At 45.1% G+C, this 12062-nt stretch overlaps 1 protein-coding gene across 2 annotated transcripts; it reads left to right on the forward strand.

Annotated features, from left to right (window-relative positions):
* The first annotated feature begins 643 nt into the window (after positions 1-643).
* Positions 644-10629, forward strand: NDUFV3 (NADH:ubiquinone oxidoreductase subunit V3). 2 transcript variants are annotated; one of them, XM_026036155.1, is made up of 3 exons: positions 644-691; positions 1090-1174; positions 8719-10629. In XM_026036155.1, exons 1-3 carry the CDS (start codon positions 644-646, stop codon positions 8883-8885), a joined length of 300 nt encoding a protein of 99 aa, XP_025891940.1. In that variant the 3' UTR covers positions 8886-10629. The 2 variants fall into 2 exon arrangements, with proteins under 2 accessions (XP_025891940.1, XP_025891939.1); XM_026036154.1 differs by lacking the exons at positions 644-691; positions 1090-1174 and adding an exon at positions 4328-5478.
* The last annotated feature ends 1433 nt before the right edge of the window (positions 10630-12062 follow it).

Below are 12062 nucleotides of genomic sequence, written 5' to 3' on the forward strand. Positions count from 1 at the left end.
GCGGCCGCCGCCACCGCCACCCTCCATGCGCCGCCGCCACGTGCGAGGCCGCGCGGCGCGATGACGCGCGCGGAGCGGCCGCGCCTGCGCGGAGCCGCCCGGGGGCGTGGCCCGCCCTGCGCGCCGGGGGATGTTTCCCGTTGGGGAAACGGAGCGGCGGGGTTCCCGTTTCTGGCAGCGCTGGGATGGGGCGCTGAGGGACCTGCCTGAGCAGCCCTGGTGGGCATGGGCTCGCGCTTGGGCTCGATCCCCTGGGAGGGCCTTTCCAGCCGTAGCGATTCCGTGGTTGAAGCGGTAACTCATAAGTCCCAGGCGGACTATTGCGAAGTCGCAAAGCAGCTTATTTCACTCCAACCCTCGGTTATAAATAACTGTGGAATTAAGTAAACCTTTAAGTGCTTCTGAAAAGGGTAATACGGGCAGGGATAGAGAGAGGAAAGGCCAGCGGGATGCGCGTTGTTCACAGCGCYCCCGAGACCGCACAGGGCGCTCTTCCCGCGGGGGAGCGGCCACGTTCCCCGGGACGGGGCATCCCCGGGGGCAGCCCGCGGCGCTGCGGGCAGCGCACGGAGGCGGCGGGCGGGGCGGAGCCGGCGGCGGCACCGTGCGCGGAGGCGCCGCCCGCCGCGGGGACGGCGCTAAGATGGCTGCTCCCTGTCTGCTGGGCTGCGGCCGGGCGGCCGCCCGCCAGGTACCGGGCRTGGGGGTGGCCCTCCCGCGGCGCGGCGCGGGCAGAGCGGCGGGGAGCAGCCCCGCCGCCGCCCCGAGCCCCCAGCGGCGCCGTTAGGGGGCACCGCCGCGCGGACACGGTGACCTTCCCTCTGGCGCCCGCCCCGTGTGGCCGTTGCGCGGCGGCCGTTGGCGCGGGGCGCCTCTGCGCATGCGCGAGCGCCTCGGCGGGCCGCTGTGCCGCGGGTGCGCTTGGACAGCACTGGCGGTGCCGCTTCTGCGCACGCGCGGCCAGTGGGGGGGGAAGGGGGGGGCGGTGGGGGTCGTTCCCCCCAAAGTGACGGTTGTGCCCCCCGAGCCGCGGTTGTTGCCCCGAGCGCCGCGGCCGAGCGTGACCGTGTGCCCTTGGTGTCTCCGCAGGCGCTGCGGCGGGAGGCCGGCGGGCTCGGCGGCGCCGCGCCGCTCTGCACCAGGCCGGGCGGCCCCCCGGCTCGGCCCGAAACGAGTAAGCTCCCCATTCCCATCCCTGCCGTTCCCTTCCCTGCCATTCCCTGCCCTGCCCCTGGCTGCAGCAGCGCCCTGGGCCCCCCCAGCCCCTGGCCTCAGCAGGGCCCTTCCTTACACCCGTACCAGCAGAAAGCGGCCTTGTGAGTTGACAGGAGTCTGACAGCGATGAGGGTGGCGTGTTGCCCTGTTGTAAAGCGGTGCAAAACTTGCTCTCAGGTGTCACAGCGTCCCCTTTACCCTTTGAAATGTTCTGCTGCTGCTGGGCCAAAAGGCAGCCCACTTTACAGATAGCGAAAGAAGAGAAATTTGCAAAATGCTCATATCTGATCCCGCCAGCAAAGTTCAGAAGCTGCAGAAAAGTACGCCAGCCCTGTTGGATTAAATTTAGTTGTCATGCTCATGGCCCCATAGATTTACAAGCTGACCTTGCTTTGTTTTTTAAAGTGTATTCAAAGGTTATGTTCCCTCAAACCATTTCTGCCCCGACCAAGGGGGAGCATATATATATATATGAATTTGTATATGTGTGGGCCATTATGTGCAAAATGTGCCATTAGTAAATAGATACAGAAACTAAGATTCTCTTCCAGAATCAGAGACCCAGGTGCTAGAGCAGCAGAGCTCTGTGGAAGCACATGTAAGAGTAACTGGACTTGCTGAGAGCTTTCGAAAAGATCTCTGAAAAACTGGTCGATTGCAAACTTTAGCTTCTCATGTTAATTCCTTAAATATCAAGGCAAATAAAAGCTTGTGGATTCCATGGAGAAAACTTGTGCTGCATGGAGTGATATAAAACTGACCAAATAACAGATGGTTGTGGCAGCCTATTTGATACACTATTTTGAGGTACTGGTAAGCATGCTACTTCAGCAGCAGTTTCTACATTCTTTGCTCAGTAGCTGTTTGATTTCAGAACGTGTCAAAAGACCTATTAGGCTACCCCTTTAAACCATTTGCTCTCCCTTCTCCCTCTGCAAAGGATTACTTAACCTGTTACTTCACCTGTACAAGCTGCAGACTGTATTCTTTTTTCTCCCCAACTTCTAGGTGGGGCAGCTTGTGAAAATTTTATTTGTTCTGATAAAGTGATCATGTTTACTAATGCAATCAGTGATGGGGGTAGACCTGAAGTTTCTGGACACCACCTTTCTGAGTGGGAACGTGTTTTAAAGTCATTCCAGTAACGATGCCAGCATGCCAACTCTATTCTGAGTTACTTCTGGGAATAATAAATACTTCTGTTACTGATTTGGATGTTTTGTTATTTTGGCAGTCGCTTCAGTTTTGTAATAGCCCAGTATAAATCAGGTGGTACAAAGTTTGAAATACTCTAGCTGAAAAAAGCTTGCGGTACAGAATGCAGCCATGCTGTCCAATTYAGTGTCCAGTTAAAATGTCTGGATTAGCAGTATTACATTATCTACTTAAAAACTGAAAAATGTATCTTCTTCACATATCCCAAGACTTGTTTGGAATAGTTGTTAGCAACCTCTACTGTTAATGCTCAAATTGAGTGTTATCTGCTTTCTTGGTTTCTTAGGATGTCTTTGCATTAATACTTCTCCAGCTTTTGCTCATGTTTCACTTGTCTTCCTTCTCTCTGGGCATTATTGCATGAGTTTGGCCTTCCTGTGCACTTCTTTGCACTGAAGAACTCTTCAGTCTTGGGTGATCTTTCCTCRAATGTTAGTTTTTACAGGCTACTATGTTTGATTGTGCCAAACTCTGCAGGACATTGGGCTTCCTTCAAAGGTGACCGTCACCCTCCAACTCTTCCCTAATTAATATATATCAAAGTCACTGTTTCTCAAAAATGCAAGTTGCTACTAATTTGCAATATGCTACTGTTGTCCAAATCAGGGGTTCTCAGCATCTGYCAAACTCATTCCTTAATGGAAAGAAGGGGTATGGAGCATTTGCCTCTAGCTCTAACAGTACTTTTTAAGATCTTGCTATTCTCTCTGCTGCTGCTATATTTTGTTTTTATGATAGAGATTTTTGTTCCCTGGCCTCAGTGTTTTAACCGGCAGTCTAGTGGAGAAAAGTGTCTGAAATCTTTCAAAAGAATTACCTGCATAGGAAAYGGCTCTGTGTATGTTTTAAGAACTCTATTTCTTTCTTAAATACCTTATTTTTACCATTACATTCCTGACTTTTCTGTAATGATTTCATTTGGACATTGTTAAAGACTTACTCATCTTCAGAACTACTTATAGAAACKCTTTAGGCTGTATGAGGTATTACTATAAAACAGCATTGAGGGGAAAAACTATTACCTTGTCAAATAGATGTGGGGTTCTTAGTAGTACAGGCAGAACTCTGCCTTATAGACTGAAAGTCTGTCAAATTACTGTGAAGTGGAAACATCTTCACTTCTTAGGGGGTTAGCCTTGCTGGAGTTCAGTGGTGATGYATCTTCTTAATGTGCTCCTCGTCACTTGTGTCTCCTTGTCATCTCTAATGATGATGAGTGTTATCAGCCTACTGCTACTGAGGACCTCTAGAAATGGACATCCAAGGGGCACCCGATACTCCAGGAAGGTGTTSGAAAGTTGTTGCTTTCTTTTCACGTATGGCCCCTTGTCTGGAGATTTTATCGTAATGAGGGAGAAGAAATAAAGTTGCAGCATGAGAAGATCGTCTAAGACTTCTTGATGAATGGATGTCAAAGCAAAAACATAGTGGAGATCCTGAAAAATAGAGGAGATCGGKTCTTTGGGAAATTGCATTAAACTGTTAGACGTGATTCAGATGACAGAGCTCATGGGCATGTGAACAGACAGTACTTTTGTGGACAACATCAGGTATCTCTTACTCTAGTACTTGCCCCTTGGGAGTTACCTCCCCCTGTCACCTAGGAGGCCGACTGCTGCAGGAGGCTGGCTGTTTTTCTTGGCTGTTTGCTAGGTCTTCTGCTTTGCTGGCTTGCTCATAGACCTTAAAACTTGTGTGTGAAGAGGTTAGCTAAYGAGTTATCTTAACATTCACCTGGGACAAGAAAGTTGCAAATCAGTTCCAGAATTTCTGCAGGATTGAGTCAAACAGCTCTCACAAGGAGTCTGGCCAAGCAAGGAGCAAAACCCATATCTCATGAGTTTCAACGTTGCAGGGGCAAAGGGTGCTCACTGCTAACGAGAGCTCTGTTTTTTTTAATACGTGTACAAAAAATGTAGCTTTCTATTTCATAATGTTTGTATTTAATATAACAGTGGTTTTCGATTTGCTTTTTGTACCAGATCATGTCAGAAAGTTAAAAATGTGTGACTAAAAACCCTGATTAATARGGATATCAAATACAATGATGCTAATCCTCTTTATGCCATTTCCTAGATGTAGTGGCACCACAGGGAAGCACCAAGCTGCTAGCCACCAGAGCAACAGTTGAAATTCCTAAAATGTTGTCTTCTAGTTCTTCCCCAGCATCTGCAAACAAAGGTGAGATCGTATCTAGTCCTAAGCTCAAGGAGGCTTCAGAACTTTCTGTCGAAGATCTGAGGGTGTTCATGTCAAGAAAGACCGTGGTTGCATTTCCTCAGCGAGCAGTTCTGTCCTCCTCTGAGGAGGAGAAACTCACTGAAACAAAAGGAGGTTTGAGGAAGGAGTTAGCTGAGGAGGAAACATCTTCATCCAGCTCGGATTCAGATTCTAGCTCAGATTCTGAAGAAGAGAAGGATGGCCATAATAAGCCAGAACTTGCCATTAGAACCAGAGCAGAGTTTCCAAGACAAGATTCTACCTTTTCCAAGAACGTACCAGTGAAGGTATGGAAAGTACCAAGAGAGAGCTTGCCCCAGGCACACCACAAAGAGTGTGTAGCTAAGAAGAAGCCATGCGGAACAGAAACTGATGCCTCACATATCAAGCATGACAAATTTTCTAAAGCATCGGTCAGTCATAAAACACTAAAACCCAAAGCAAGAGACCCTAGCAAAAAGTCAGCTCCGAAAGAAGCAGAACAGCGGAAACTGGTATTAGAACCACAGGAGGATGAAAGCCGAGACCTGACAGATGTCACTCTTAAATCCAGTTATTTGGAGAAGAAGTCCTTTGGAACCAAAACAGCAGCTGCGCAGTTGAAAGCTCCGTCAGTGACTCAGGAAGTCAGAAAGCAAAACCTGATATCCAGAGGGAAAGAAAAAAAGGTAAAAGGGGTGAAAAAGTCTGAAGCAGAAGAAATTACTGCTCCTAAACTACAAGAGGTGACTTCTGAAAGCACAGTGCTGCTGGCGAGCACTCCAGCAAAGGAGGAGATCGTTCAYGAAGCAGAAGTCCAAGCTGGAGAAAACAGCACCACAATAGAGGGTATAGCTTTAAATTGTTTGAACTGTATTGACTCCTCGTGCCCCCTAGCTCTATTTCCCAGTCTAACATACCCGTCTTAGTCATTAGCTTATGGCTGGTGAAGCAGTCCTGTGCAAGCCCTCTCCCACGTTCCCGCTGCTTCACGCTGTGTGGTGCATCAGCAAGCGCCTCTCTGTGCTGCTCTATGGGGCCTTTCTGTCCTTGGCTCTCGCCTCAGGCAGCACACTGTTCTCCAGGCTGCTGTTCTCATTGCTTCCTTGAACTACAAGATTTTGCCCTGCTTGGAAGTAAAGGCAGCATAACCACAAAGCTGTTTGGGTATTACTCTTTAAAAGTCTAACTAGGTTAAATGACAAATAATTGCTTTTGCACTAATTTTCCAGGATACAGCGAGGCATCAGAGAGCTGTCTTTTGTTTTAAAGGGTTATTCAGATCAGAACGTGACCTCTTTTAGAGTTGTAAAGCAGCCTTAGCTTCCTCCGTGGTCCCAATCAAGTGGTAAAATGCAGCACTGCTTTCAAGTACCATTTCCATTTGCTCGCTCCTCCTTATGGTCAACAGAGGAAATCTTAAAAATAAATTGAGAAATGCTATTTGTAGTTATTCACAGATGATGCTTTTCTCCCCCTTCATCCACAGTGAAGCTCCAGATGCTCAAGCATTGGGGGTTTTGGAGCAGAAAGGAAAAGCAAAGGAATGCGTTTGGTTAGCCTGCAGTATGGAAAAGGGAGGGAGGACTTGCCCCTAAAACGTGCTGGTGATTCAAGGTGAAGATTATGGAGAAGAGAAGGCTGAGAGGGGATCTGATTRATGTGTATAAGTTCAGGAAGGGAGAATGCAGGGAGGAAGGGGACAGGCTGTTTTCCCTGGTGGCCAGCGACAGGACGAGGGGTAATGGCCMCGAGCTGGAGCACAGGAAGTTCCATCTCCAGGTGAGGAGCAACTTCTTYMCTGTKAGGGTGCCAGAGCCCTGGCACAGGCTGCCCAGGGAGGCTGTGGAGTCTCCTACTYTGGAGATCTTCCMAACCYGCCTGGATGCCGCCCTGTGCCCCGTGCTCTGGGTGTCCCTGCTGGAGCAGGAAGGTTGGACTGGATGATCTCTAGAGGCCCCTTCCAACCTTAAATATTCTGTGATTCTGTGATTATGACAATTTGTAGGTCTGTGGAACAGAAGCTGCTCTTCTCGTGTATTCTGTAGATTAAGCCCACGTGGCATTTTTTTTTCTAACAGATTATATTGACCACCCATCGTGAGCACAACCACATGAGCAAAACCCTTTAGGTAGACCCTGCTGTGCCACAAAGCTCTTTCTGTTGATGAGCGGAGGCCAGTACAGGCAAGGTCACTCCTCCACTGCCAGCCAAATGGGTGCATGTCAGAGGGCAGCCAAGGGTGGAACCTGGCCCAGCAGGGTGTTCAGCAGCTTCACTGGTACCCTCAGGAGTAGCTTGTTCTGCTTTCCTCTTGAGGCCTTTCTGAGACCAGCTACTGCTTTCCGTGCTTAATAATGATCTTTTTGGTATTCTGTGCTAATGTTCCTGCATTTAGCTTATCTGAAACTTCTGCAGCAAAGTTAGGTCTTCTTACCAAAGACATAAAGTCATTTTTTTTTCCTATTGTAAAGCTGAAAGTAAAGGTAATGTCATCCACTTTGTAATGCAGCCTTCCTGAGCTGTCAGCAAAAACTGAATTTGTCTGTAACTGCCAAATAAGCAGCCAAATAGAAGCATGCTAACTCAAAAATATACCTCTGATTCATTTTTCAAGAACATCCTGTGAAATTCTGGCTCATAAAGAGAGAAAGTGCAGATGAAGTCTGCAGTATGAGGGGAGCGAACGCAGGAATAATTTTTTCCTTTGCAAAGCCAAGTACAGTGAATTTGGGCAGTAAAAAAGAGGCTCCATCTGCTTTKCTTCCTGAGCATCTGCCTTTTAATTTGGAACAACTGTCTCTGGCAGGTTGAACGTTGGCTTTCCTACGCGTGCTTGTTCTTGGGGCTGTTTGCAGCAAAGACCCCATCATCTGGTTGATGTGTGTGCAGCCCTGTCTCCCGTGGGCTGTGTCAGTAGGAACCGAGCAGAAGGCACAGGGATATTTCCTTTCACAGGTTCAATGTGTGATTTTTTTTTCCCAAACTGTGGCTTATTATTGCATTTTATAGGTGAGTCTTGCTGAACGTTATGAATGCATGCTCTTAAGCTGACAGAATTGCATTGCAATAATTATATCATAATTAAAGGGAAATTCTAGTGTTCTGTTGCTGGAGCTGATGTATTTTTATTGCAGACTGTTGTATTACAAAAAGGTTCATAATATCTAATACAGATCACTATAAACAAATTCATATGACAAGCATTTTGCTATATTATGCTTATGACTTCCCTATCTTTATAACTCTGAGTATATAAGAATAAATTAATATTGGAAATAAAGCTTTGTTTCTTGCCATTTACATGGTAGTAAAGTCAGCCCATCCCAGAAACTCTTTAGGTAAATGGTATTGCCTAAATTTGCATAATATTCTAAAAGCATAAGAATTAGTGTTGGCTTTAATGTGAAGTAAAAAGTTCTGAATAACTTTATTAGGATTATTCTCTGGGAAGAATGGCTGATCAAAAGTTTGGAAGATTGTATTAGAATGAGCTTTTCAAAAAGGAAGGGAAATCTACATCAAAGGCTCTCGATACATTATTGTTGAATATGATCACATTTGAAATTCAGCAGTGAAGATCTCAGTAATTCCATTGCTTATCCCCATGAAAAAAAAATCACTTTGTAAAGTACTTCTAATTGCTGTACCTTGTGGCCTGACAAGATGATACATCATTTGTACGGCTGCTTTGCCCCTCCTGGTTTGCCAAGAGTGTCACCTACTGATCCAGCCAAAGTGAAAACCAAGGCATCTCTAAGAAAGCCAGGAAATGCAGACTTATTTCGTCACAGAATAAATGAAATCTCTCCCCAYCCCCAGCATTATCTGTAGTTTGGGTTTGAAAACGGTGCTGTAGAACTTGATTTGTACTGAATTCTCCTCCCCTGCTGGTTACTGATGTGCTTCCTCAGAGCCAAGACACCAGCAGAGTTTAGCAAACTCGCCCGTGTGCTGTAGTTGCTGACCTTTTATTCATGTATTTGTTAATGTTGATTGGCTGGTGGATGACTCGGTGATTAAGAGTATCGCTGTCTGTTGTGGCATCCTGAGTGTCACCAGTCGCTCTCTGTGTGCTTGTTTTTCAGAGGCCCCGGCGGCTGCCCAGCCCGCGCCAGAGGAGTTCGATAGCTCTACCTACAAGAACCTTCAGCATCATGACTACGACATCTACACCTTTGCAGATTCCAATGTGCTTCTCTCCAAATTCAGGCAGCCTCAGCCATCTTCTGGAAGACCGTCACCAAGGCACTGAAAGATCCCCATCTAAAACAAATGCGTGGGCAGAGTGTTAAATTGTTCCACTTGGCAGTGTTGCATTACCTGCTTTAAATATCAATAAATGTGTGGTAACACATGTTTTCAAACAGTGCTTCTCAGAGTCCCTCACTTTTAGATTTCTCTGGATGAGTTGGAAGGGAATTAGAACTGAATAAAAATACATTTTCCACTTTTCAGTATGTATTCCTTAGTCATAGTTTAGATAGTTCAGACTGTCCTGACTTTTCAGTGTCTGAAAATGTCTAATACTGACCATTCCTTCAGTATAGTGTCATATAAGGGCTTTTGCATATGCATTTGTTCAGTATTGACACCAGTTTTGTAGGTAGAGTTACCACTGTGAATGCAGTTGGCCACACACCTTATGTACAAACGTGTTCCTAGCCCTGAGGAGGTTGCATTTATTCTGTACACGATTTTCTGACATTCACTGGTTGGAAGCAAGGCAATAAGTATTTGTCTCCTGCAACAACGTGTATTTTGCTTTAGATGAACTAACAAAAGTTAATGCTGAAGTTTATGTAATGTGATTGAAACATCTCAATACTTCTGTTGTTGTAAAGGGGAAACATGAAAGTTGGGTTAATTGTTGAGGGTTCTACAATAATTAAACTATTTAAAATGTAAGAGAGTCTTGAGTGAGCAATTCCTAATGAATTGACATTCATTCTACATTGATTAGACTTTGAGGAATAGCTCATTTCTACAGCTAGAATCAGTGAACATCCTTTTGAAAATACAGCAAAAATAGCACTACTGTAAAATCAGGTTCTGGTACTAGCTCTTAGCAGAACTGCAGTTCAGTTCCTGCTTTCGTCACAATAAAGATTGCTGCCCTATAGAAAATGTGAGAAATGAGACACTTCTCAATGTATAACTCATCAGTGATTACAGTTGGTCTCAGCAAATTTTGTTTTTCCATCCTATTAGTAACAGTCTTTTGCCCACTGGGAAAACTGCCTTGATGACCACCAGCTGCTGTGGGTTTAGTTCCACTCTGGCTTCTTGCTCGTTTTGTTTTCTTCTTGTTAATTGGTCTTTCAGCAGTTGTACTTGCAACAACCCCAGCATTTTCCATCACCTGTCTGCATTCTTTTTTTCCAAGCAGTGGAATATGCAAGATCAAAGGAAAAACAAAGTCAGCTTTAGTAGCCTATCTGGATATTGGACGCAAATCCCTGTGCAATTAGTAGAACAGCCATTTTATACTGTAACTTGGTAAAAATGTGGTAAGAATGATCAAGAGGCCTTCTGTAATCTGCCGTTTGGAATTTTAAGTCAGAATCCTCTGGCAGGCAATTTTATTTGCCCGTAAAAAGCGAAAACGCTGACTCCAACTCTGAAATTTAAAATCAGCAAATGTATAACTGCATGCTTGGGTATAGAGAGAGGAAAGCCATTTTGACACACCAGTGGCGATACCACATATACCGTACTTGTAAAAGGAAAGACTTTTGCTGTTAATGTTGAAAGCACAAAAGAATAAAGAGAGGAGTCTTTAAAATTCACCCTCTGACACTTCCTTCATTAAGGACCCACTGAAGGGCCACAGAAAAGCTGCTGTGTTTTGCCATTAGCTGAGGGTCAGTGCAATACCGTGAAGCCTGTAGGTCTGTTCTACGCTGCTGTTGAAATGTTCTCCTAACTATTTGTTTTGTGATTATAAAAGGAAGCTATAAATTATCAGATGGAATCTAGACAGCCAAAGGAAAAAAATCGTGCGGTCCATTAATGCGCTTATGTGTTAATAAATCTACTCGGAGTAGCTGTGATAGCTGTTTGGAGTCAGAATTGTTCAACTAATGCACTTTTTATTTCTGAGGAGGTTTGGTGTTACAAATGCTGAGTTAATCACCAAGGAATGAGTGGGCTGAAACAGACGGGCGTCTTGTTTTCACTCGGTTCCTGCAGTCTCCTTTCCCGGATTTGCACTAGTCTTCTAATCTGCATTAAGACCAGGCTTTTTGCTACCCTTATCTCYTGATTACTGAAAAAAATAAATAAATTGTGAATGTCCTGTCTGCCATTTCAGTGTCTTGCAGTGATTCTTTTCTTAAACGCACCTTATGAAATCAAGCTGGAGTGCCAAACCAAGTAACTTGATAATTTTTCTAGCACCTGTGCTGCTTATTTTGCCTATTTTCTCTAGTAAATCAGTCTGCCCTGGAAGGGAAGATGGTGTGAGGGAGGGCACAACACAGGCTTCATCCCACTGTAATATTTTCCTGGACTTTAATAGGAAAAGCTTCACTTCTTGAATATTTCAGATGTTACTGTATTTGAGCCATATGCTAACATTTAAATTTCAAGCARGATACAATATGCCCACATTCTGTAATGTTACAGAAGTCAACAATTGTGTCCTGGCCTGCAAGGCAACTTGTCAGATGTAGGAGCCTTATTCTAAGCAATTTATAGTGCAAGATATTAATACAAGTCCTGGAAAACCTCAAATGGGAAAAAAAAAAAAAAAAAGAAAAAGATCTCAGGCTCTCACCCTAGGTTATGTGAAAAGCAGCTCTGCAGGACAAGTAAAAATTTCAGATTGGCATACTCAATGTAAATACCATGTTTTTTGGGAGTACGTGAAGAACTGGAAAGTAGAATGCATGAACACCTCAATAAGGGTGAAAAATTTACTTTCCCTGTCTGAGGCATTGGTTTTCAATCTTTGAGTCTGCTGACTTTTTTTTTTTCTACCGTAGCAAACATAAGTTTCCTGCCAATAAAATTGCTTTTCAGAATTTCCTTAGATGCTTCAGAAGCAATTTCTGAATGCAGAAAGCTCTGGACAGTAGTTGAAAACTCACTAATCCAAGGTCTAAAAGTCTGCAGCAGAGTTTGTGCCGATCAGTTACTACTTGGTCAAGACCCTGATGGTCCTGGTGGAGCCCAGTCAGTGACAGACAGCGATGGTACCACTGCAGTCTATAAGCCTTCCTTAAGATTCATTTTAAATTTGTGAAACAAGCCTTCTAACTGGGTGTGCTTACATATAGTCCTTGGAAAGTACGTCACCAACTTTCAACAAGTGAAACAGAGTCAGTGCCTTTCGTTCTGTTTTCCCCCTAAACTCATAAACCCTAGAAAATATGCCTGTGGTCTTTTCTCTTACCACAAGAGATGCTATCATCTAAGCTGCTTGTACAAT

Source organism: Nothoprocta perdicaria, unplaced genomic scaffold (assembly GCF_003342845.1).
Source record: "Nothoprocta perdicaria isolate Ctin4 unplaced genomic scaffold, notPer1 scaffold_171, whole genome shotgun sequence".
NCBI classification, from domain to species: Eukaryota; Metazoa; Chordata; class Aves; order Tinamiformes; family Tinamidae; genus Nothoprocta; species Nothoprocta perdicaria.